At 51.0% G+C, this 26,645-nt stretch overlaps 1 protein-coding gene across 1 annotated transcript in view; it reads right to left on the bottom strand.

Moving 5' to 3' along the window:
- The window catches only part of Il6r (interleukin 6 receptor), a 50,979-nt gene that overhangs the window by 8,767 nt on the left and 15,567 nt on the right, over positions 1-26,645 (bottom strand). The window contains exons 2-6 of the mRNA XM_075978405.1: positions 15,513-15,749; positions 12,082-12,205; positions 7,304-7,488; positions 6,815-6,981; positions 6,171-6,306 (exon numbers count right to left, since the gene is read on the bottom strand). Coding sequence (XP_075834520.1) covers positions 6,171-6,306; positions 6,815-6,981; positions 7,304-7,488; positions 12,082-12,205; positions 15,513-15,749 — 849 coding nt within the window. The remainder of the gene's footprint in view (positions 1-6,170; positions 6,307-6,814; positions 6,982-7,303; positions 7,489-12,081; positions 12,206-15,512; positions 15,750-26,645) is intronic.

Below are 26,645 nucleotides of genomic sequence, written 5' to 3'. Positions count from 1 at the left end.
AGCTAGACTGACAGACAGCAGCCCCAACAGTCCCCTTGTCTCTCCCAGAAAGCATCCCCTCAGCTCCCAAAGAGGCATTTAAACCAAGGCTGTTGGGCTCCAATAACGAACATTTTTTAAAGGTTTTAAATGCCCACTTTGGATCTTGAGATGTAACTCAGGTTGGCCCTCAGCACTGCTTAGGGTGGCCCTGGCTGGGCACGCTCCTGTAATCCTAGCACTGGGGAGGTTGGTGGCATGAGAAGAGAGGAAGATGCCGGGCAGTGGTGGCGAGCACCTTTAATCCCCGCACAGTGGTGGCAGAGGCAGGCGGATCTCTGTGAGTTCGAGGCTAGCCTGGTCTACAGGAGCTAGTTCCAGGACAGGCTTCAAAACTGCAGAGAAACCCTGTCTCAAAAAACAGAAAACAGAAGTGAAAAAGATGTCTTGGAGCCCTGGGTGAAAGCAGCGCCCAGCCGGCCCTCACTGCCACTTTTCACGTCACTGGAGCCTCGAGGCTCTGGGAGGCAGGTGCTCGGTTTGAGTCTGATCGCTGGCTCTGTCCCATGCTAGTACGACTTTGGGGAAGTACCTAGCTCAGCCCCAGTTAGCTTATTTGTCACTTAGGAGTACTGACACCTGCCTAAGAAACCCAAACCCAGCACCTGCCTCCCAGCGCCTCGAGGCTCCAGTGACGTGGAAATTGGCAGTGAGAGCCGGCTGTGCACTGGCTTTCACCCAGGGCTTCAAGACATCTTCCTCGCTTCTCATGCCGCCAACCTCCCCAGTAGGATTACAGGAGCATCCCCAGCCAGTGCCCACCCCCCAAAGCAGTGCTGGGCCAATCTGAGTTACATCTCGAGATCCAAAGTGGGCTTTTAGAACCTTTACAAATGGGGGCAGTGTGATTTTGACTCCCCTTCTCCATTTTGGGTCAATTTTTGTTTCCTAATGCAGGGAAACTGAGGCAGTGGGCTTATAGCCTAAGAACTGCCCCTCACCATGTGTGCTGAAGTACAACCCTCTGGCCTGTGTGGTTTCCCTCTTGGGGACTGTGACAGGGAGCTCCTAAGGCTTCAGTGCCGCTCAACTGCCAAGGAGCCATTGCATCGTGGGCGGGCCTCACTTCCCGCTCCAGCCTCTGTCTCATTTTACAGAACCAATCGGCATTTCCAACCTAACCCCTCTGGCCTGAGAAGCACCCGAGCCCCTCCGCTGTACCCCCAGAGCAGGATGGTAGAGGCTTCTCTCTTAAACATACTGCCAGGCCAGAGTGGCTCCCCACTCCTGCCCAGGACGGGAGCTCAGTCTCTGGCTCGAGTGAGGAGGTGTGGGCTCTGAACAAGCTCAGGGGGTCACCTGTGCTGGAGCTGGCCAGGTGGTCTCCACCCCCGACATATCACTGGACGCCACCTTCCACCAGGGATTTAAGGCTAAACAGGTGAGGAACCCACAAACCCTCCCAAGCAGCCATCAGCCCTGAGTGGGAGCAGCCCAAGCAGACACAGGTTTTCTAGGAACCCCAGGAGAGTTCAGAGAGGAGAGTGTACAGGGCGGCTTCCTGCGGTTACTCCCAAGGGCAGAGTGAGGTCAACCAGGCCAGTGCTGGGCTCACGTAAGAAAGGCCTTTCTGCCTGAACAGACATTTCTCTAAAAGCGATAACAGTGGGGTGTGGAGGTACGTGCTTGTAGTCTCCGCCTCAACAAAATAAATCAGAAATGGCAATGACTAGAGAAAAATGGGCACTAGGTATACTAGGTACCTGTAGCACTAAGCCCTAGCTACTAGAGAGGCTGAGACAAGAAGACAGAGGCCAGACTAGGAGGAAATGTGCACGCGCGCGCGCGCACACACACACACACACACACACGCACACACACGCACACACGAGAGAGAGGGAGAGAGACAGATTTACATAGGCAGAACACTAGTGTCAATAAGCTGAAGAGAAAATGGAAGGTTTTTAATCCCAGCACACGGGAGGCAGAGGTAGGTGGAGCTCTATGAGTTTGAGGCCAGCCTGATCTACATCCTGCATTCTTAGTCAGAAAGAGTCACACCCTGTCTCAAAGAGAGTGGGGGAACTGTTGTGAACTCTCAAGTAACCTAAAGTGGAGCAGCCACTACGGAAAGCAGTGTGGCATTCCTTAAACGCTGCAAACAGAGTTGCTGTGGACACAGTGAGGAATCCCACATCTGGGCACATACACAGAAGAACTAAACTCCAGCAGTCAGCAGACTGTTCACGGCAGATAAATCACACACCACGCGTCCACTGTCAAATTCAGAGAAACAAGACGCTCGCTCCCCAGTCTCTACCAGGAAGGAAAGGCTGACCCACGGCTTGAGCGGACTTTGAAGGCACAGCACTGAGTGAGATAAGTCAGACACAAAAGGTTTCCTACAATCCCACTTACTTAAGTGTTTAAAATAGTCAAATTCGGAAACAGAAAGTAGAATGCACATTGCTAGCAGCTAGGGAAGAGGGAGGGGAGTGGGAAGTGGGGTCCGGAGGTGGGTGGTGGAGACGGGTGGGCAGCCTTATGAATGTATTTAACGCCACTGAAAAACAGGTAAGATCAGGGCTGGCCTTGCAAGCCCGAGGACCTGAGTTCAATCCCCCAGAACCCCTGTTAGAGAAAACCAAAACGAGCCAGGCAGTGGTAGTGCACACCTTTAATCCCAGCACCCAGGAGGCAGAGGCAGGCAGATCTTTGTGAGTTCACAGCCAGCCTGGACGACAAGAGCCAGTTTCAGGACAGGCTCCAAAGCTACGGTGAAGCCCTGTCTCAAAAAGCCAAAAAGAAAAAAAAAACAGGTGTGGGGGCGTGGGGGTGTGCCTTGGGGGTAAGGGGATGGAAGCAGGAACATCCACAGGGGCTCTCTGCTCTGCCAGCATAACCCACTCAGCAAGCACGGGGGGCCAACGAGAAAACTTATAGCAAAAAATGGCGGGGCACAGTACATGAGGAAGAACACAGCAGATTGACCTGTGGCCTCCAAACACACATACACACAGAGTTATAACAACAAGGGTGGGGGCGTGTGCCTGTAATCCCAGTACTCGGAGCTAGAGTTCAGGACAGCCTGGAACACACGAGGCCCTACCTCAAAAATCTCCTGCAAGAGCTTTCAAAGTAAATTTTATGCCGTGCACCTGTGCCACCATCAAGAAAAGGCTGTGGACTTTTGTTGTAGCTGTTATGAAACAGGATCTCACTACATAGATCAGGCTGGCCTCCAACTCACAGAATGCCCCTGCCTCCACCACACCTAGCCAAATTTTTTTTTTTTTGAAGAAGCTGTTTGTGGACTGAGCCCAGGGATGTAAATCAGTGGTAAATCAAAGCCCTGGGCCTCCTAGCACAGCAAAGAAAACAACAGGGGTCAAGGTTCTTAAAAATCGTGTGTGCCTGTGTTTGCATGCATGTGTATATATGTGCATGCATGTGTGCATGTGTGTGTATGTGTGCGTGCATGTGTGTATGCGTGTGTGCGTGTATGTGTGTGTGCATGTGTGTATGCGTGTGTGCGTGTATGTGTGTGTGCATGTGTGTATGTGTGTGTGCACGTATGCGTGTGTGCATGTGTGTGTGTGTGCATGTGTGTATGCGTGTGTGCGTGTGTGCACGTATGTGTGTGCATGTGTGTATGTGTGTGTGCATGTGTGTATGTGTGTGTGCACGTATGTGTGTGTGCATGTGTGTATGTGTGTGTCCATGCTGTGCAGAAGCCAGAAGAGGGTGCTGGTGTTACAGGTTGGTTGTTAGTCACCAGATGTGGGTGTTGGAAGTAAACTGGAATCCACTGAATAACCTCTCTAGTCCTCAAACAGGAAGTCTTTTTTTTTCTCCCAGACAGGTTTCTCTCTGTAGCCCTGACTGTCCTGGAACTCACTCTGTAGACCAGGCTGGCTTGGAACTCAGAGATTCACCTCCCTCCACCTCCCAAATGCTGGGATTAAAGGCGTGCATCAACACACACAGGAATTCTTGTATTTTTGGTTGAGAGCTTAGCCTTTAACGCCTGAGCCATCTTTCCAGCCCTCAAACAAGAATTCTTAAAGCTGCTTATGACTATCTAAAGCTCATGACTGGGGCAGGGAGTGTAGCATAATCTGTAGTGTCCTTGTCTAACATACACGAGGCCCTATGTTCAGCACCATATGAACCAGGTGTGGTGAGATACACCTGTCATCCCAGCACTTCGGACATAGAAACAAGAAGTTCAACATCATCCTGAGCTACAAAGTGAGTTCAAGATTAACCTGGGTCATGAAACTGTCTCAAACGAAATTGTTGAGACAGAAGGCAAAACGACTGTTGGTCTGTACGGGAATGCCTTTGCACAGCGCCATAAGCTACACCTCTCACAAAATGACTAGGACGACATTGTGCCCACATGTCAGGGCCCAGTGGTGAAGGTGCACACCCTTAATCCCAGCACTCTGGATCTCTGTGAGTTCAAGGCCAGCCTGGTCCACAAAGAGTGAGTTCAGCTCCAAAGCTACAGAGAGAAACCCTGTCTAGAAAAACAAAACAAAACCCAAAACAAACAAACAAGAAAGGTGGGGTAGGGAGTATTGTTGACCACGGTAGGAGGGTGGGAGCCTTGGCTGGGAAATTGCTAATCAGTGACATTGAAGATAAAGGTTTTCTGGCTAAAATGTAAGCATGACTAGTTAGGTTCAAGTATGCTAAAGGATTGGGGAGATGTAACCCACCCCCCAAAATGAGCCCAGATCCTTTCTAGAGCAAATGCTGAGGACAACAAGATGCCCTGCTGCAAGGGACAGTGAGCCATGCATCTCTGGGAAGTGTCATCAAAGAAGTAGGGTGATCTCTCTCTCTCTCTCTCTCTCTCTCTCCTCTCTCTCTCTCTCTCTCTCTCTCTCTCTCTCTCTCTCTCTCTCTCTCTCTCGTTCTGGAGTGTCATCATAGAAGTAGGTTCAGGAAATTGAACTCTTTCCCACGGGCATGTACTAATTGATAAAAATCTCAGGAGATGGGAGTGGTGGCACTTGCCTGTAACCTCTCAAAGAGGGAGGCTGAGTCTGAATTTGAGCCCGGTTTGGGTTACCTATTGAGTCCTGAAGCAACAAACTGCTGACAGTGACTGTCTCCCTCGCATCTTCCTAGAGTTAGGTCTGGCTAGGAAGCGCAGCTGACACTCACCTGCCGCGGGCTTGTCTTAATACAGTGCAGACCGCAGGGCCGAGGCTCTGCCTCTAACTTAACCTCTTCAAATTATTACTGTTGTTTTTCCAGACAGGGCCTCACTATGCAGCTCTGGCTGTCCTGGAACTCCCTCTGTAGACCAGGCTGGCCTCAAACTCAGAGATCCGCCTGCCTCTACCTCCGAGTATTGAGATTGAAGGTGTGTATGCACCAACACGCCTGACTTGGAATCATAATGTGATATTACTGGGAGGTGGGAACTAATTGGAGAAAGCAATTCTGGGTACCCCCTTGAAGGGGACATCCTATCCTACTCGGTTACTCTTGCTTCCTGCTTCTGTGCCCAGGGGTCCGCAGCTCGGGTCTATCCCACCTTCTCTGCCACTGTGTTCTGTCCCACCTCAGACCCAAAGCAATGGAACCAGCCAACGGGGCCCTGTCCTCTGAAACCCTGAATCAAAAGAATTCTTTTTCCCTTAAGCTGATTTGTTCAGACTTTTGTCATAGCAGGGACTGGGGACTCACATACACGTTTTGGGAGCTTTAAATAATTCCCCCAAAGCATTATCACCTTGTTATTTCCTAAAGATAAATAGCATCACGCCTATAATTCTTTGGAGAGCCTCCCATCCTTCTGCCGTCAACTGAGGCGCACCTACTAGGAAGGAGGGAGCACACGGAGAAAAGGGCCCGGACTCGGATGAGCGCCCCCAACACACGAGTGCAGCTAGACCCTGACCCTCCAGACTTGAGAGCAGCTGCATTAGCTGGAGATGCAGACAAGCTGGCAGACTTGGGACTGCGGCACCCAGGGCTTGGGAGATGGAGGCTGGAGAATCAGAAATTCAGGGTTTTCTTGACCATACTGTAAGTTCTGGGACTGCCAGGACTAAATGAAGCACTTTCTCAACGAAATGAAATGAAGGGGTGGGGAGGCTGATTCAGCACGGCTTGCCATATTAAACTCGGGCGCTGAGAAGTGCGCCAAGCTCCCTCCACACAGCCCCAGGTACCTATCCAAGGAGTGCCGGTGACCTCCGCGGACCACTCGCTCCACTGGCCGATCCCAAGGTCCTCCTTCCCACGGAGCTGCACCACGTGCTTCACTCCTCGCAAGGCATCACGGATGATGCACTGGTGCTGGGGCTCCTGGAGCAGAAGACAGCCACATGGTGAGTCCCAGCGGCCTGGTGGGGCAGTGCTACAGGGAGAGAGCACCCTTGACCACCCTATGCTCCACTTGGCAAACAGGCTCACACCACCCGGGAGGCCCAGTGACATGGAACTGTTCTCAGCCACAGTCTGAAGTCACTGTGGGTTCCAGAACCCTACAAGCTGCAGTCTTGCTTTACATAGAGTCTGTCCAGTCCTCACGAGCAGACAGGTCAGGGTCTGGTCTGGCATTATTAGCCTCATTTTATAAGGACACAGCCAAGACTCTGAAGAATAGAAAGGTACAAAGTTAGACCCAGAGCCCATTTCTTTTCTAGCGTCCTACTTCCCCAAGGATCTAGGGGGCATTTTTCTGTTTAGAAACAGTTTTGCTCTGGGCACTTTAGTAATTGCAGCACTTAGGAGGTTAAGGTGGGGGAGCACTGTCATGAGTTCAAGGCTACTACAGGGTAAAACTCATCTCCAGAAGAAGAGCAAGAATTACCAGCCACGCCGTGAACGTCTTCAACAACACAGGTCGGTATCGAAGCTCAAACTCCAACCTGTAGTAGCTTGTGTCCCAGGACTCAGGGTCTTGCCAGCTGACGTTGAGCCAGCGAGGCCTTCCAGGTATGGCAGACACCACAAGATTCACAGGGGGGTCAGGCCGCACTGTGGAGTGGGAACAGGGCTTCTAAGCAGCAGCAAGCATGGTACAGAAGAAACCCTCAAAGGCTCTGCAGACACGCCCCCCCCCAAGGCAGCCGGCATACACCACTACCCAGAAATGTTTAAATTGTATCTATTTAAATGGACCCTAGAGGCTTGCACTCAGTAAGGCAAGAACTCATCAATGGATCACTCCTATGTTCATCTTAAGAAGACCCCATCCGTTTGTCAGCAGTTAAAACCCCAGTTCCCGATCCCCTCTGCACACCTCCCCTGCCTCTCCCAGAGGTAGACAGAAGCAGCTGCGGGGATGGGACTTGCTTACCGATTTTTAAACTGTGAAAAGCCACGTTGCTGCTGGACTTGCTTCCGACACTGTTTGAAACGCACAGCGACACTACGTGGTAATTTCTGTCACCCTCTAGGATTTCCACCTGGCAGGAGAAGCTTCTGAACTTCTGAGAATACGGGCAGGGCAACTGGAAGCCACTGTTCGCGTTAGTGGTGTTGCTGTGTGGTATGACAGAAGGGGCACAAACATTCTACCAAGTTCTGTTCTTTCTCAAGAGAAGTAAGTCTGGCCCAGAGATTAAAAGCTTGGGAACTGACAGTTAGCTTCCAGGCTTCTACTCCGCTGAGGTCTGCGCCTGTTAGTTTTTCTACCCAAGTGTTTGTTTTTCTCCCTAGAAAGTGAGGATGCTAATGACGTCAAACCCACCTCACCTGATAAGGTCTAAGGCAGAGCCCAGCCAGTGCAGGAGGGGGGAGGGGAGGGACTCTCTAGAGCTTGCTCTATTCCCCCCCCCTTTTCTCCTCTCTCTCTCTCTCTCTCTCTCTCTCTCTCTCTCTCTCTCCCTCTCCCTAGTCAGTGTGAATTTCTTCCCTTTCTTCCAGGGTCTGGTCCTTCACACTATAAAGGAAACAGAATCTAATTAAAAAAAAAAAAAAAGCCGGGCGGTGGTGGCGCACGCCTTTAATCCCAGCACTCGGGAGGCAGAGGCAGGCGGATCTCTGTGAGTTCGAGACCAGCCTGGTCTACAAGAGCTAGTTCCAGGACAGGCTCCAAAACCACAGAGAAACCCTGTCTCGAAAAACCAAAAAAAAAAAAAAAAAAAAAGTCCTTCCCTGTCCCCAGGGCTCAAAAGATCTGCCCTCAGGTCACGTAGCAGTCTTTGGACGAGTTCACAAAACAGAAGGGAGAAGATAGAATAAGAAAGAATTCTGAAGAAGGTCAATAAAGGTCAGAGACCACCCTGCCTGACCTTCTACCTGAGACACCCCTCCCCCCACTTCCTCTTTCCCTCCCACCCGAAAACTGGTACCCAACTCTGACTCAGGTGGACCTTGAGACTGCCCTTGCTGGTCACCACACTGGTTCTGTAGTATGGCAGTTCTTCAAGTGTGCTGGGGTTTTCCAGGCCCTTCAGTCAGAGACCTGAGACCACAGAGTACAAGGCCCTGCCCTGGCACACCGCCGCTTCTGATGTCCTGCAATACAGCCACATTCCCAGTGATTCTGCTCTGGTGCCTGCTCCCGATCACTGCCTGCTCCCCACCACTGCCTGCTCCTGATCACTACCTGCTCCCCACCACTGCCTGCGCCCCACCACTGCCTGCTCCCATCACTGCTCCCACCACTGTCTGCTCCCCATCACTGCCTGCTCCCCACCACTGCCTGCTCCCCATCACTGCCTGTTCCTGATCACTACCTGCTCCCGATCACTGCCTGCTCCCCACCACTGCCTGCTCCCCATCACTGCCTGTTCCTGATCACTACCTGCTCCCGATCACTGCCTGCTCCCCACCACTGCCTGCTCCCCATCACTGCCTGCTCCCACCACTGCCTGCTCCCCATCACTGCCTGCTCCTGATCACTGCCTGCTCCCCACCACTGCCTGCTCCCCACCACTGCCTGCTCCCCACCACTGCCTGCTCCCCACCACTGCCTGCTCCCCATCACTGCCTGCTCCCCATCACTACCTGCTCCCCATCACTACCTGCTCCCCATCACTGCCTGTTCCTGATCACAGCCTGCTCCTGATCACGGCCTGCTCCCCATCACTGCCTGTTCCTGATCACTGCCTGTTCCTGATCACTACCTGCTCCCCATCACTGCCTGTTCCTGATCACTGCCTGTTCCTGATCACTGCCTGTTCCTGATCACTACCTGCTCCCCACCACTGCCTGTTCCTGATCACTGCCTGTTCCTGATCACAGCCTGCTCCCCATCACTGCCTGCTCCCCATCACTGCCTGTTCCTGATCACAGCCTGCTCCTGATCACTGCCTGCTCCCCATCACTGCCTGTTCCTGATCACTGCCTGTCCCTGATCACTACCTGCTCCCCATCACTGCCTGTTCCTGATCACTGCCTGTTCCTGATCACTGCCTGTTCCTGATCACTACCTGCTCCCCACCACTGCCTGTTCCTGATCACTGCCTGTTCCTGATCACAGCCTGCTCCCCATCACTGCCTGCTCCCCATCACTGCCTGTTCCTGATCACTGCCTGTTCCTGATCACAGCCTGCTCCCCATCACTGCCTGCTCCCCATCACTGCCTGCTCCCCATCACTGCCTGTTCCTGATCACTGCCTGTTCCTGATCACTGCCTGCTCCTGATCACTACCTGCTCCCCATCACTGCCTGTTCCTGATCACTGCCTGTTCCTGATCACAGCCTGCTCCTGATCACTGCCTGCTCCCCACCACTGCCTGTTCCTGATCACTGCCTGCTCCCTACCACTGCCTGTTCCTGATCACTGCCTGCTCCTGATCACTACCTGCTCCCCACCACTGCCTGCTCCCCATCACTGCCTGTTCCTGATCACTGCCTGCTCCTGATCACTGCCTGCTCCCCACCACTGTCTGCTCCCCATCACTGCCTGTTCCTGATCACTGCCTGCTCCCCACCACTGTCTGCTCCCCATCACTGCCTGCTCTTGCTGCTCTTGTTGGGGCCAGGCTTGGTGATCACAAACACTGACAACCAGGTGACTAACAGCTCTGTGCAATAGCACAGGTAGCCTGGGCGGGACAGGAAGGGATTACATAAGGTTACTCAGAATGACACAACTTAAAACATGTATTTGTTTACTTCTGGAATTTCCACTTAATATTCTGGGGCCGTAGTTGACCGTTGGCAACTGAGCTCACAGAAGGACCAATAAATAGAGGACCATACTCTGAGCACTCAAATTTTATTACAAATATCTGGATTTAACAGACTCAGCTCAGGTAGGGAAGATTACACTCCTGCCTCCCTGGCTGAAGCCAGTCCAGGTCCCAACTTCACACCTGGATGGGTAGCGCCCACCTCCCACCCATGACCCCGTGACCACTCCCTGTTTTCTGCCTTTATAAGGTTCACAGGGTCAAGGATTCGATAACAGCCTTCCATCCCACACCCTACCACCCTTACACCCCTGGAGCCATTTGCACTTTCTTTAGGGAAATGCCCCAAACCTTTGGATCTTGATGGAAATTGGGCAGCCCATCCTGAGATTGGGTTCTCTTCCTGACCACCTAGAACCACTATAGCTAGACAACTTTAAGCAAATGAATCCACACCACTGAATCCCAGCACCCGTTTCCCATAACCGGTGGGTTAGCTAAACTGAATGAAGACATGTCCGGCAGAGGGCTCAATGCCATCATTCCAGAGGAATTCTTTTATTTATTTATTTATTGTTTTAATTCTGGAGTGAGGATCAAAGACAAGGCCTTACACAGGTCATGTGACAGGTTTGGAATAACTTTCTACTGCTAAAACATTGGTCCTGGGGCTGGAGAGATGGTCCAGTGGTTAAAGGCACTTGTCGCTCTTGCAGAGGAATCTGGATTCAACTCCTAGCACCCACATGGTGGCTCACATCCAACCACAACCCCAGTTCCACGGTGAAGAGTCCAAGAATAAGAAAATAAAAATGTAGATTCCAAAAACAAGAATGTAGAAATAGAGAAATATAAAGTTCTAAGTCTAGGAGAACAAGAACAGACTATCAGCAGCTTTCTCAGCAGATCAAGGATCAGTCATTCACAGTGAGCTATTTTCTCAGATGCTTGGGAAGCCTCCATCAGCCTAGGTCATTCTATTTACAAGGCCGGAGCTTCTCCCTGCAAATTGAGAGTGGTGTCCTGGCCATCCTTGATAAACAATGGATGTGAACTGAGTTAACCTTTAGGAGACCGAGATACTGACCTCTGGGTTAGGCACTGTCTCTGCTATGGGAAACTGGCACCACCAAAGGAGAGACATGGGGCTTCAGTACACCCTGCCTGGAGGTACCAGGAGAGACAATGGACAAGGTAGAAACATGGATTTGACTAATGAGCTCTGATAATGGAGGTTGTAAAGTATCTGAGCTTTACCTTGAGACAGTGTGAAGAACTTCATGCTATCTTCTAAGTTCCCAGCCTAAGAACCAATCATTCTGATTTATCAACCTTCTAGTATTACTGGCAGTCCCTTTATGACTAATTGCTAAAGGCATCTATTTTTTTTGCAATTAGTGACTTTCGCTGTAATCTACTCTAAAACATATTTCATGATAGCTGCCTAGTTACCCACTGACGTTAAAACTCACTCCCCTCCTTAGGGTCTCTGTTGACTGACCCACGCAGGGAAAGATCATAAAACTTCCTTTGTTCAGAGCTAATGCTTGGTGCCCCTACTATAAAAAGTGGGTTCAGAAACCAGCCTTTTGCCACAGCCTAACAAACACCATCTCTGGCTGTGGTCTCAGCTAGCTGATAAGCTTCTGTGTCCTGTGGTGTTTTTTTGTTTTTATTTTTCATTTTTAAATTTGTTTCTGGTTTTCCTAGGATTTGGTTTCTGAAATAAAGTTTGCTTCTGGCTTATTAGACTTGGTGGTGTTCTCATCTTTGCGCGACCCCCCCCGCCACCCGGACCCAACACACGGGATCTGATAGGCATGCATGTCGTACACATACATGCATGGAGGCAAAACATTCATATGCACAAAGTATAATAAACCTAAAAAGAAAAAATGGTCCCTGTCCAGTCAATCTGTCGGTTCCTTGTGGCCCCCCGACCTGTGCCCCCAGCTCTGGGCCCTGTGAACACTCAGCACCACCCATCACTTACATTTTTTTCACAAACAGCACAGCCTTGGTCGTAGGAGAGGGGGTGCTGCTTGGGAACCACTCACAAGTAGCACTTACAAGGGGGTTCTTCCGGGCGCAGGAGAGTTTAGGCTCCTCTGGAGGAACTGAAAGAGAGTTCAGCAGGATGAAGGGGGTGTGAGGCTTCCTGGGCACATCTGATATGCACATCACTCCTCCTGCCTGAGGGACACCTCGTTCACCATGGAGCCACAGATAGGGACACACTGGCCAGCAGATGCCCAGCGAGGGAAGAAAGGCACCGTCCCCTTTGGGGCTTCTGCTAAAGCAGTAGTTCTCAAACTGTGGGTCACGACCCCTCTGCCAATCCTCCATCTCCAAAAATACTTACATTACGATTCATAACAGTAACAAAGCTACAGTTATGAAGTAGCAATGGAACAATGTTATGTTGGGGGTTCGCGCAGCATGAGGAGCTGTGTTAAAGGGTCTCGGCACTAGGAAGGTTGGGAGCACTGCTCTGTGTTAAAGGAAGGTTGGGAGCACTGCTCTGTGTTAAAGGAAGGTTAGGAGCACTGCTCTGTGTTAAAGGAAGGTTGGGAGCACTGCTCTGTGTTAAAGGGTCTCGGCACTAGGGAGGTTGGGAGCACTGCTCTGTGTTAAAGGGTCTCGGCACTAGGAAGGTTGGGAGCACTGCTCTGTGTTAAAGGGTCTCGGCACTAGCAAGGTTGGGAGCACTGCTCTGTGTTAAAGGGTCTCGGCACTAGCAAGGTTGGGAGCACTGCTCTGTGTTAAAGGAAGGTTGGGAGCACTGCTCTGTGTTAAAGGAAGGTTGGGAGCACTGCTCTGTGTTAAAGGAAGGTTGGGAGCACTGCTCTGTTAAAGGAAGGTTGGGAGCACTGCTCTGTGTTAAAGGGTCTCGGCACTAGCAAGGTTGGGAGCACTGCTCTGTGTTAAAGGAAGGTTGGGAGCACTGCTCTGTGTTAAAGGAAGGTTGGGAGCACTGCTCTGTGTTAAAGGAAGGTTGGGAGCACTACTCTGTGTGTGACTCTGTGTGTTAAAGGGTCTTGGCACTAGCAAGGTTGGGAGCACTGCTCTGTGTTAAAGGAAGGTTGGGAGCACTACTCTGTGTGTGACTCTGTGTGTTAAAGGGTCTCGGCACTAGCAAGGTTGGGAGCACTGCTCTGTGTTAAAGGGTCTCGGCACTAGGAAGGTTGGGAGCACTGCTCTGTGTTAAAGGGTCTCGGCACTAGGAAGGTTGGGAGCACTGCTCTGTGTTAAAGGAAGGTTGGGAGCACTGCTCTGTGTTAAAGGAAGGTTAGGAGCACTGCTCTGTGTTAAAGGAAGGTTAGGAGCACTGCTCTGTGTTAAAGGAAGGTTGGGAGCACTGCTCTGTGTTAAAGGGTCTCGGCATTAGGAAGGTTGGGAGCACTGCTCTGTGTTAAAGGGTCTCGGCACTAGCAAGGTTGGGAGCACTGCTCTGTGTTAAAGGAAGGTTGGGAGCACTGCTCTGTTAAAGGAAGGTTGGGAGCACTGCTCTGTGTTAAAGGGTCTCGGCACTAGCAAGGTTGGGAGCACTGCTCTGTGTTAAAGGAAGGTTGGGAGCACTGCTCTGTGTTAAAGGAAGGTTGGGAGCACTGCTCTGTGTTAAAGGAAGGTTGGGAGCACTACTCTGTGTGTGACTCTGTGTGTTAAAGGGTCTCGGCACTAGCAAGGTTGGGAGCACTGCTCTGTGTTAAAGGGTCTCGGCATTAGGAAGGTTGGGAGCACTGCTCTGTGTTAAAGGAAGGTTGGGAGCACTACTCTGTGTGTGACTCTGTGTGTTAAAGGGTCTCGGCACTAGGGAGGTTGGGAGCACTGCTCTGTGTTAAAGGGTCTCGGCATTAGGAAGGTTGGGAGCACTGCTCTGTGTTAAAGGGTCTCGGCATTAGGAAGGTTGGGAGCACTGCTCTGTGTTAAAGGAAGGTTGGGAGCACTACTCTGTGTGTGACTCTGTGTGTTAAAGGGTCTCGGCACTAGGGAGGTTGGGAGCACTGCTCTGTGTTAAAGGGTCTCGGCATTAGGAAGGTTGGGAGCACTGCTCTGTGTTAAAGGGTCTCGGCTCTAGGGAGGTTGGGAGCACTGCTCTGTATTAAAGGGTCTCGGCATTAGGAAGGTTGGGAGCACTGCTCTGTGTTAAAGGAAGGTTGGGAGCACTGCTCTGTATTAAAGGGTCTCGGCATTAGGAAGGTTGGGAGCACTGCTCTGTGTTAAAGGGTCTCGGCATTAGGAAGGTTGGGAGCACTGCTCTGTGTTAAAGGAAGGTTGGGAGCACTGCTCTGTGTTAAAGGGTCTCGGCTCTAGGGAGGTTGGGAGCACTGCTCTGTGTTAAAGGGTCTCGGCATTAGGAAGGTTGGGAGCACTGCTCTGTGTTAAAGGGTCTCGGCATTAGGAAGGTTGGGAGCACTGCTCTGTGTTAAAGGGTCTCGGCATTAGGAAGGTTGGGAGCACTGCTCTGTGTTAAAGGGTCTCGGCTCTAGGGAGGTTGGGAGCACTGCTCTGTGTTAAAGGGTCTCGGCTCTAGGGAGGTTGGGAGCACTGCTCTGTGTTAAAGGAAGGTTGGGAGCACTGCTCTGTGTTAAAGGGTCTCGGCTCTAGGGAGGTTGGGAGCACTGCTCTGTGTTAAAGGGTCTCGGCTCTAGGGAGGTTGGGAGCACTGCTCTGTGTTAAAGGGAGGTTGGGAGCACTGCTCTGTGTTAAAGGGTCTCGGCTCTAGGGAGGTTGGGAGCACTGCTCTGTGTTAAAGGGTCTCGGCATTAGGAAGGTTGGGAGCACTGCTCTGTGTTAAAGGGTCTCGGCATTAGGAAGGTTGGGAGCACTGCTCCAGAGGGTCGAGAAGATGACACAGAACCTTTACCTTTGGCCTCACATAGACTCAGTCAGTCCCTTCAGTTTCTACACCTGAAGTTATCTGATTTTGACATAACCTGAACAGAGACACTGGAAGGATTATATGAGATGCAAGGGAGGACGTGGCTGAGGGTAGGGGCCTGCACAGAGAGCATGGGCCCTACAGTCTTCACTGGAGGCCAGGGAGTCCCTAGCCTGATAACCCTCGGGGTGTGCCATCTGAGGCTTTCATGTGTGGCTGGGCAGAATTTTCACCCTCACACCCTTAACCTTGTCAACACTCTACACAAACATGATGATATTCACTTTATTTTGCCAGAGGCATCTGAGAGATGCAGCAGGAGGTGAGCCTGGATGCCTGGCTGTGAGTCCAGCACTAATAAATCTGCCAGCCAGCGTCCACCACCAGCCACGTCCTCAAATCACAGGCAGAGCAGTGGCCTCTTTCCCAGAGCAACTAAGTTAAAGGACAAATTGGGGAGCCTCTCTGGAATGCAGGGGCGTGTTTAAGGACATTGGAGCTGCCCTGGAGCCAACTCCAAGGTCACTGAGGGCAAAACTCACCATCAACCAGCAAGGGCACAGTCCCAACCAGGTGATCACCCAGGAAGCATGAAAAGTTGCCTGTGTCGTTGAACTGCACTGCCCTCAGAAGCAGTGAGTTCCCCGTGGTAGTCCACCGTCTGTGCTGTGAGCCAGAGTACACCCACTGAATGGTGGCGTTGCCTTCTGCTTCCTTCCCAGGGCAGATCAGGGTGACGGTGGCCCCTGGCAGGCTAATCACAGTATCGTTTGCCACCTCTGGAGAAGAAAATACACAGAATGAGCCACAGCAACCTGAAAATGGGACGTTGCTAGTGATTTGGAGATGTCAAAGGCCTCCCTTGGTCCAGCCTATATCACATCTGCCTGGCTTCCCAGACCACCCAGCTGTCTGCTAGAGTGTACCTTCTCAAGCCATGACCCAGCAAGCAACCCTGCTCCCTTGATTAGAAACTCTTCATGGAGACAGCTGTGGCGCACACCTTTAATCCCAGCACTTGGAGGACAGAGGCAGGTGGATCTCTGTGAGATGAAGGCTGAGGTCTCAAATTGGTCTACATAGCAAGTTCTGAGTCAGTCAGAGCTACTCTTGAAAGAGGAAACCAACAATCAAGAGCATGACCCTGGCCACAGAAGGAAGATCCAGATGCTCCGAAGGGCCTAGGGTGCCTTCCACCTATTCCTGGCCTCTGGGCCTCCTCTCGCCACCAACTGGGAAGGTCCAGAGTGTCGCTCTCTCTGCTGTGCTCTGCCTGGGTCCTAATACTCCCCTTCCTTGTCCCACGCCATCTCCACAGCAGAATATCCTGTGTATGTCAGGTCTCAGCCTCACACCCTTCCCTCAGCGCTCTTCCCTAGTCCTAGCTGGACCTAAGCCCGTATTTGTATCGGCTTCCCAACTCTGTCACCCATCACACAGGTCACACAACAAACGCAAATCTGTCTTTACCACAGAGCCAGCAAGATGGCTCAGCAGGTACAGACGCTTGTCATGCAAGCCCAAGGACCCGAGGTGGACAAAGATAACGAAGTCCCAAAGTCGTCCTCTGGGCCCATGTGCTCTATGGCTGGCACACACGCACCCCATACACACAATAATATTAGTATTCATGTTTTATTATTAAATAAACATTAAAAATAAGTTGAGCGGTGGTGGTATATGCCTTTAATCCCTGCACTCAAGAGGTAGAGGCAGGTACATCTCTGAGTTCAAGGCCAGTGGCCAGCCTGGTCTACAGAGTAAGTTCCAGGGCAGCCAGGACTACACAGAGAAATACTGTCTCAAAACAAAATAAAACAAAACACATACAATAAAGAAAAAACTACGCCCTAACTTAAAAAAAAAGAAAAAAGACTACAAGTACCACAAAAACAAGCACCTTATTTTATCTGAGTGTCTAGAATAGTGCCTGGCACACAGTGGTCATTTTATCTGAGTGTCTAGAATAGTGCCTGGCACACGGTGGTCACCCTCTTGCAAACTGACAAAATGCACAATGAATTCACCTAGGGAAGAATACCAAGCAGGAACCCAGCATGCACAAACGCAAAAGAAGTCTCAGTGTCGCAGGGTGCACATGGGCCCAGTTTATAGGTGGAAACCAACACAGAGAATTAGTATTGGCAAGGAGAAAAGGGCCAAGGCTTTGGACAGGCTTCGGACTCTCTCTGCTCCAACCAGGAATCTAAACAGCCACTTATCTTATAAACATCTGGGCACAGTTGTTTTTATTCTAGGAACCAAGTTGGGAAGTAAAAACTAACAACACATCTTTCATTCCCTAAAAAAAAGGGGGGGGGCTACACACGAGGAAAAAGGAGATTAAAGATTCAAGAAACACTGAGTCAGGCAGGCACCGTGACTCATGTCTGTAACCCCACAGTTAGGAGCCTGAGGCAGGGAGAGCACCAAAGGCTAGCCCAGGGAGTCTCAGCCCACTTAGTCCTTAGTTCAGATTAAGAACTCAGAGAATCTAACATAAAAATGAGACCAAGTGCCTGGTTAAATTATCCGCACTGGCTGGGGAGACGGAGTCTAGGAAACGTGGCCTTTTCAGGTCAGGCATGTGTGACTCTTCAAACCAAATGTCTAACGTAATGTCACCAAGCAGCAGCAACACATCTGGCCAAGTGTAAAACGCCAAACAAAGACGGTCCTGTAGCTCCCGCGCCACTACAGGACTGCCAGGAAGTAAGCTGGAGACTTAAAACCACACACACACACCCACACACACACACACACACGCACGCACACAGACACACACAGACAGGGACACAGGTCATCCTTGACACAAGAACGCTCAGGGGCAGCAGATACAGGGATCTTTCAGCTGCAGGCCCACCAGCCTGCCATAAGGGTTTCCTGCTGAGAGAAAGTCAAGGGGCCAGGGATCTACAGCTCCCAACAGCCGAGGATTCAAAAAAGCCACCCACTGCCAGAGTGCCTGACCTCATGTCCCTCTGTGTATTCCAGACACTGAGGATAAACACAAGAGTCTCTCTTTGACCTCCAAAGATTTCTTCCTTGGAAAGAGGTTTTCTCTGGTGCTTGGCCTGTTCTTTTTCACACAAGAAGACTACAATTGTCAAGCCAGGGCCACCTGACTGTCCCCAGCAGCCAGTGGCCATGTTCAAGTACCATGCATCAGAGAATCCGGGTTTCTGCCTGGCTACACGGATGTCGTTCATGCCTCCTTCCAACTTTACCACCTGGAAGTTGGTTGGTGGTCACTTTGCTTTTCTCTCTTTACCTCTTGAGTCTTAGACTTTGGCTGGAGAGACGACTCAGCGGTTAAGAGTACTGGCTGCTCTTCTGAGGCCCCAAGTTCTCCTAGCACCCACATAGGGCAGCTCACAACTGCTTATAGCTTGAGCCGGTTTCAAATGAACCCCCCCCCAACACGGCATACTTATAGACATGTATGCATGAAGAAAAATAAATTATTTTAAAGAAATAGGAGGACACCGTTAATCTTCTTCCTCCTCCATCCACCTCCATCCTCCTCCTTTCTCTTCCTTACTCCTCCTTCCTCCTTCTCTTTCTCCTATTCCTCTACCTTCTTCTTCAATTTTTTTTAAGACAGTGTTTCTCTTTGTGTCCCTGCTGTCCTGGAACTCAGAGATCCGCCTGCCTTCTCCCTTCAGAGTGCTGGAATCAAAGGCATGGCCCACACCACGCAGGTTAACCTTTAATAGAGGCAAAGTGGGTCTCTGTGAGCTCTAGAACCGCCAGGGTTTCAAAGTCTCGGACCTTGTCTCACTAAGATAAAATTAAATTAAATTTTTAAAAATAGCAGCTTGTCATCTTGGAGCCAGGTGAGTTTGAGGAGGTTCCCTAGACCTCTCTGGCCCACAGTGAGTAAGGAAGCCTTCCCTGTGCCAACCAGCATTCAAGGTTCCAACACCAGGTTGGGAGGCGGGCATGCCTGGGCACCAGAGGGCCTCCACCTGTGGGAAATGCAGCTTCTGCGGCAGGGTTCACACAGTGCCCACAGCGTTACCTGAGTGGTGACACCCAGAGCCGCAGGAGCCCAAGCCCTCTGACAGTGTGAGGGAAAACTTCCCAGAGTCTCCAAGGGCCTTGGTTCTAGCAAACATTCATGCGTACTCTTCAATGACATACCCTTAGCATTTCATATTTACACAGAGTACACATGCAAATTAATATGAGCAGTATTCATGAGAGTTATAAAGCATAAAACACCCAGAACGTCCCTCGAAGCTAGTGTGATGGTCTGTCCTGCCCCTTTAAGAGACAAGCCCCCACCCCCTCCCCACAGGCCTCTTCTTTTGTGACCTGACTTGGTCTCTGAGCTTCCTAAATGGTTTCTATGTGTTCTATGCTGTGCTTTTTTCAGTCCCGTTTCCATGGCATGTAGGTGTAGTTTACCTGCTCTCATCTCAGCGTGGAAGTCCACGCTTGTCCTGGAGCTCGTTCTGTAGACCAGGCTGGCCTCGAACCCACAGAGACCTGTCTCTGCCTCCCGACTTCTAGGATTAAAGGCCTGTGCCACCACACCACCGCCCCGGCAAGCTGTGGCATTTGAATGAGAATGGCCCCAAAGGCTCCTTGGAAAGGATCAGAAGGTGTGGCCTTGTTGGAGGAGTTGTGTTACTGAGGGTGGACTGTGAGGTTTCAAAAGCCAATACCGGCCAGGCTCCTCCCTGCCGCCTGCCAATCAGGCTGTTAGCTCTCAGCTACTGCTCCAGCACCACGCTGGTCTGTAACCGCGCTTCTCACGAGGATGGTCATGGGCTCACCCTCTGAAACTGTAAGCAAGCCCCAATTAAATGTTTTCCTCTTCTAAGTCACCTTAGTCACAGAGTCTTCTCGCAGCAATAGAACAGTGACTACACAAGCAATTTGTCATAGACAGAGTATGGCTGTTACCGCTCTTACAAGTAACCCTCTGAGCTTCCCAAACAAAATCGCTGGGCTTTGTTTTGTCTTGGGTTTGAGACAGGGTCTCCTGCAGCCCAGGCTGGCCTCAAGCAACTGGGGATGACCTTGATACACAGCTCCATCTTCTGAGGGCTAGGATTATAGGTAAGTATTTCCACGCCTGGCCTGAACGAGGTGACTTTAGCTGGCCCAATGACCCACCAAATTACCATATCAATATTCTCAGCGTTCCATTTTCCATTGGATAAATCAACTATAAGAATAAAACTTAGCACAGGCATCAAGTTCATGCATTTATTTTCCACATGCAGGAGCTCAGATAGAAATGCCGACAAGAGAGAGCTCCCTGCTGGCCGAGGGCTCCGCTGCAGAGCCGGCAACAGCCCTCTGCTAGCAGAAGAGAAAATAGAATTCACAGGGCAGCCTGGCAGTGCCGGGGCAGAACAGACGCAAAGTCAGGTTCACGAAAGTCCAACAGCCATGGACAGCCATGGCCAGCTCATGCTTTCTTTGGCATTTGCACAAGCCACTGTCCCGAACTAGTCACAAGATGTCTTGGTCAACCACAGGCCACACAGAGTAAGACTCTGTAAGATAATTAGAGTGTTTCATGGCCAGGGATGTAGCCATCATGAGGTCACACTACACATGATACGTACATGTTTGCAGCGCTGTTGGTGTGCCCCAGCTGCTGAGTCAGATAAAGGTGGCTGGGGATCGGGTCTGGCTGAGTGAAGGCTATGGTGTGTTTACCCCCATCTCCTTTCCAAGTTTTAGCCAGGCACAGTGCTCTGTTGCTATAGAGACTCTTATAAAAGAGAGCATCTGGCCGGGCGGTGGTGGCGCACGCCTTTAATCCCAGCACTCGGGAGGCAGAGGCAGGCGGATCTCTGTGAGTTCGAGGCCAGCCTGGTCTACAGAGCTAGTTCCAGGACAGGCTCCAAAGCCACAGAGAAACCCTGTCTCGAAAAACCAAAAAAAAAAAAAAATAAAAATAAAAAGAGAGAGAGAGAGAGAGAGAGAGAGAGAGAGAGAGAGAGAGAGAGAGAGAATATCTAACTGGGGGCTTGCTTACAGTTTCAGAGTTAATCCATTACCATCATACCAGCAGGTCCTGCAGCAGCAGCTGAGAGCTTCCTATACTGACCTGGAGGGGAGGCGGGGGGGCCGCACCTGGTGTGGACTTTTGAAACCTCAAAACCTACCCCTGCTGACACAACTTCTCCAACAAAGCAACACCTCCTCCAAGGCCACACCTTAGGAATATGTGTGTGACCTAACCCTTCCCCAGCAGTGCCATTCCTGAAGACGGAGTGTGCAAACACACCAGCCGATGGGGTCATTCTCATTCAAGCCCCATGCATCTGTAATCCAAGCACTTCTGAGGTGGAGGCAGGGGGACCAGGAGTTCTAGACCCTGCTCACCTATGGATTCAGCCAAAAGCCATCCTGGGTTATCAGAGACTAACTCTGTAAGACAGAAACTGCAGGCCAGCAAAGGGCTCAGTGGGTAGAAACGCTTGCACAAAGTCCTGACAACCTGAGCTTCATCCCTGGATCCAAGTTGGGAGGACGGGACTGACTTCTCAAGATTTGTCCTCTAGTGTCTACATGTGTATGTATCTGTGTACATAAAACACACAATTAAAAAGAAATAGAGCTGGGGAAATGGCTCCATCTGTATGCTTACCAACAAGCAGGAGGCCTTGAGTTTGATACCCAGCACCCATGTGACAGCTGGGCATGGCAGCAAGAGTCTGTATCCCAGGGCTAAGAAGGCAGAAGTATGAGAACCCCTAGTTAGTCAACCTTGCTGAATTGGCAAGCTCCAGATTCAGTGAGACAAGCTGTCTCAAAAAACAAGGCGGCGAGAGCCAACGACCAGCCTCAGCTGGAGAAGGCCCTCACTGACAAGCCTGAGAGCCTGGTTTGACCCCTGGAATCCATGTGGTGGAAGGAGAGCCAACTCCTGAAGGTTGTTCTCTCGCCTCCATGTTCATGCCACGGGATATGTGCACCCCACACTAAATAAAAACAGACGTGATTTTGTTGTTTTTTTATATTCCGAGACGCGGTTTCTCTGTGTAGCCTTGGCTGTCCTGGAACTTAGTCTGTAGATGAGGTTGGCCTTGAACTCAGAGATCTGCCAGCCTCTGCCTCCCAAGCTCTGGGATTAAAGGTGTGCACCATCACTGCCCAGCATTAGATGTAGTTTTTTTAATGAAAAATAAATTAAGAAGGTGAAAAGTAACTAAAGAAAACATCCTTTGCTACCCTCTGGCCTCCACATGCGTGTGCGCACATACTATTTTAAATAAGATAAAATTCTACTATAAAACAATGTCATGTTATGCTTGCAGGAGACACATCTGCTTACCGCATCTCTTGATACTATCAAGAGACTACATCAAGAGATCGGCACATAATTTCTAGGATTGTGCAACTCTATCTGCTCATCAACAAAACTGTCAGACATTTCAGGACATGTCCCCATTGTCAAGTGCTCATAACCGCATACACAGGTTCATAACTACATATACATGGCACATGTAGGCCATGGCTACAAGACTGTAAGCTCCAGCGAACACAATGGGTGCCTGTTAGATGCCTGTCTGTGATAGGACTCTCACAGGCAGGGTCTCCCCACCGCACTCCTAGGAGGACCAGCGGTGGACGACAAAGTGGCCCACCTTCTTGAGGTGCAGCAGGCAGATCCTGGGGACCAGTCAGGAGCAGCAGCAGCAGAATGGGTGTGGGGGAAGGGAGCTCTCCTGTTTCTGTCCTTGTCAGTTCCAGGAAAAACCTTGCTCTGGCCTCTTCCCTATCCCTTTTCCTTCCAACAGAAACCTTTGCCTGCTGGGTGAGCAGCTCGCTTACCGCACTTGCAGACAATGGCTAATATATTTAGGCAACTTGGAGAAACACCAACCCCTTCCCCAGAACCTTTATTTTCTCCTCCAGAAAAGCAGGGCAGATGTAAGGGGCAACATAATGGCCACTTCCTCTGCCAAGAAACCTGACTAATGGTCTCCCGCGTCTTCATTATAAAAACACCCATCTGTAAGTGGTGCCAGCCAACCCTGCTTCAAAACATATTTCTTCTGGGACGATGAAAAAGGCTGTGTGAACTGTGATCTCAGAAGCGTGTCATACCTGACGATCAAAAGACGCTCTTACTGAGGAGGCCGGGACAAAAGAGCCTAGTGCCAGTCTAAGGGGTGGCCTGACCTCCCCACGCCACCATTGCCCTGCCTCCTGACCCAGCCAGAGCCCAGGTCATGGCCAGTGTTGCAGCATCCTCGGTGGTGGCTTTTTGAAGGGGAGGAAGTGATGGTCTTGGAAGCATCCTCCCTGGACCTCTGTCTGCCCAGCCAGAGGATGGACTACCAGTGAGGTCTCCCCCTTCCCTTTATCTTCCAGTCAGCGTTGCTTACGCTCATCACTAAACCTCCAAAACTGGCCTTGAATCCCTGGCTAAAGAGATCCATCTGCTTCAGCAGGAGCTGGGACAATAGGCATAACCTGACTTTTCCAGGTTTTAAAGTTCTACCAGTGTCTTGTCTTACCCTTTTATATTTTTTTTCTTTAAACAAAGACACATCACTGGGTGGTGTTGGTGCACACCTTTAATCCCAGCACTCAAGAAGCAGAGGCTGGCGGATCTCTGTGAGTTCGTGGTCAGCCTGGTCTACAAGAGCTAGAATTAGACAGGCTCCAAAGCTACAGAGAAACCCTGTCTTGAAAGACCAAAATAAATAAATAAATAAAAATAATAAAATAAAAAGAAGAAGAAGAAAAGAAAAGAAAAGAAAGAAAGAGAAAAAAAAGAAAGAAAAGAAAGGAAAAAAGGAAAGAAAAGAACCAAAGGAACATTAAACTAATCTGGGTTATTAGGTCTAGAGGGGTGCGGCATGTGTGGAGCGCCGGTGACAGAGTGGACTCAAACACTTTCAGACTGGAGTGTCCACCCCACCTTTGTATGTAGTAGCTCTTTTCAGACTGCACCCCAAGCCCACCCTTCCTAGCAAGTTTGACTCCCCAGGGGAAAAAGTCCCCATTTTCCCTATTTGAGCATCTCATCCTAGGAAGGTGACCAGGCCTCTGCCTGAGTAGGCCTCACTGGAGGAGGCACAGCAGGCAATCAGGTGAGTAGGTACCCGGGGAACACCCTTCCTGTGAGATTGCCCCAGCGACCATAGGCTCCCTCCCAAACCCAGAAGGCAGTGCAGGGTGTGGTTGCTGCTACACAGACTGAAATTCTGCAAAGAGCACACAACATCTGCCCTTAAGCAATTGCTCAGCCTGGGAGAGTCATGCAGCAAGCTTGTGCCTGTCTCCTCCTGAAGAATTCAAAACTTCTGTGCAGCACAACACGTAAGGCCACAGGTTCCCTGAGGAGAGAGAACCGGCAGCTACCGAACACCTGCTCTGAGTCGCGCCATCCCCACCTCTTCCATACACTGTCTTGTTTAACCTCCAGTTTCCTTAAAACGACCTATAATCCGGCTACCCTGAAATAAAGCATTCCTGATGCTGAGACCGTTTGTTCTAAGGGGCAAAGAGAAACTTGAGAAATCGCCGAGAGTTTGATAAGCAGACGCCAGAGAATCAGCCCACAGAAAGGGACAGTACATCTAAGCAGTGTGAGTCCTGGGAGCGGCTGGGGTCTGAAACTTCCTTACACAGCAAGGAAGCAAGGGAGCCCCACAGGGAACGGGGCGTGGGGGTGCGTGAGTAGCCTCCAAGAGGCTCAGCGCTGGCCCTGCTGACAAGGACGCCCCGGCTAAGATACAAAACGTTCGAGCTCGGTGCCATCCTGCCTCGCAGGCCAGCCGCCACATTTTTCTTTTCCTGTTTCTTCAATAACCTTGAGAAGGAACCAGCTCCTCACACCCAACTCCTAGAGCACCAGGAGCACCACAGGCAGGAGGAAGGAGGAGCAGCCGAGGAGTGGTCGTCCTGGTCTTGCCAAGGTGTGTCACACGCACAAAGGGACCCTTCATCCCAGGCTCTTGACACTTGACAAGACATTGCAGGGAGGACAGAAAGACAGAAGTTGGGAGTAAAATCAGGAAAGAAGGCAGAATGTCCCTGCCAATCTCCCAGAGTGTGGCCTTGCCCATCAGGGGCACTTGGTGTCTGACCTAGCCATAAGCTTAGCTGCTGGCTGGCTGGTTGGGGTTAGGCTTCCATAGTGCCTTGCCTGGCCTTGTCCATTTTTGAAACGGGTTCTTGTTATGTGTCTCTGATTGAACTCATAAAGACTAAGCTGCTGTCCCCAAAGTGATAGTCATCCTCCTGCCTCAGACTTCAAGGGGTTGAAGTTATAAGCATGTAGTACTCATGAGTTACAGGGAGTGTGGAGTGTGGGTACTCCTAGCAGGACCCACTTGCCTTCTTTGAGCAAAATGAGTTCAGACTGTGGTCAGGAGGCCTCTGAGAGTTCTTCTCCTGAAGTCTGGTACCCCATTCCTTCCCAGAGGGCAGGAAGCAGCTCTGTTTCCCATGGGCAATGCCCAACTTGAAACATACGCTTCATCTGTGGATGGTTATCAGGTGACCACTGGGTCGGGGGACAGTTGATGGTCAGGTCATCACACCAGGGGCCTCAGAATGATACTTTTCCCTCCCTGGACAGCCCTAGAGCAGGGAAATTTCCTCTGGAACCAGACCTGTGTGGCCTCCATCAGCCTACCCTCTGGGGCACTAGCCCCACCACCACCCACACCCCCCAGCTCTGGAAAGTGGTTCCAGAAAGCCGAGCTCTGCTGGTGCTCTTGCCCCGCTCCTCGCTCATGTAAACTTGCAAATGTCAATAGCCAGAGAGAAGTATGCACACGATGACATATTTCTCAATTTCTCCCGAAGCTACAGCTGCTCTTGCCAGTAAAAACAAGTTCAGCTTCCTGACCCTGTTTATGTAAGCAGTAAACCGACTGCTGGCCTGTCACGGAGGACAAGGGCTTACCATGTGCCTGCTAATCCCATCCCACTGTCCCACCTCAGCCCAGGGTGGCCTCCAGCCTCTTGGGTGTAGGGCCCAACACTGAAAGTCCTCTTGAGGCACTAAAGCATTTGATCTGCAGGGCGTGGGCGCACACTGGACAGTTTGAGAGTGGGAGACTTTGGAGCCCTCGGTCGTAAATGGGACACCTTCATGAAAGCCCTCCCCTCAGGGCTCAGGGAGCCAGCCGTGCAGAAAGGAAGTGAAGAAAGGGGAAGAGCCGGAGGGGACAGATAACTCCAAGGAAACTGAGCAGTCTGGACACAGCGGACTGAGGCACTGCTGAACTCACAGAGACTGTGGCAGCAGGCACAGGGCCAGCATAGGGCCAAGCCTGATAGGTCCCAGTGCTGGGAGGAGAAAGTGGACCGGGCTCCTCCTCTAACCAACAGCTAGCTGCAATCGGTACCCTCTTGCAAAGGAAAAACTAGTCTTCTCCAGTGGAGTCTCGTTGGGATATTAACCACACTCTCTGTGTAGTCCTGGCTGTCCTGGAACTCACTCCGTAGACCAGGCTGGCCTAGAACTCGGAGAGATCCTTCTGCCTCTTCCTCCCCAGTGCTGGGATTAAAGGCCACCACCACCTGGCAGGTGATTTGCTTTTTAAGGAGGGAGGAGAAAAAAGGGAGTAGGTGGGTAGGAGGATCTGAAAGTAGCCGGGAAAGAGGAAAAGCATGATCAGATATATTGTATGAAAACATTTTTTTTTGCTGGGCGATGGTGGCGGAGGCCTTTAATCCCAGCACTC

This window comes from Microtus pennsylvanicus, chromosome 7 (genome assembly GCF_037038515.1).
Source record: "Microtus pennsylvanicus isolate mMicPen1 chromosome 7, mMicPen1.hap1, whole genome shotgun sequence".
Classification (NCBI taxonomy): Eukaryota; Metazoa; Chordata; class Mammalia; order Rodentia; family Cricetidae; genus Microtus; species Microtus pennsylvanicus.
This window is presented reverse-complemented; position numbering and strand designations above follow the sequence as displayed.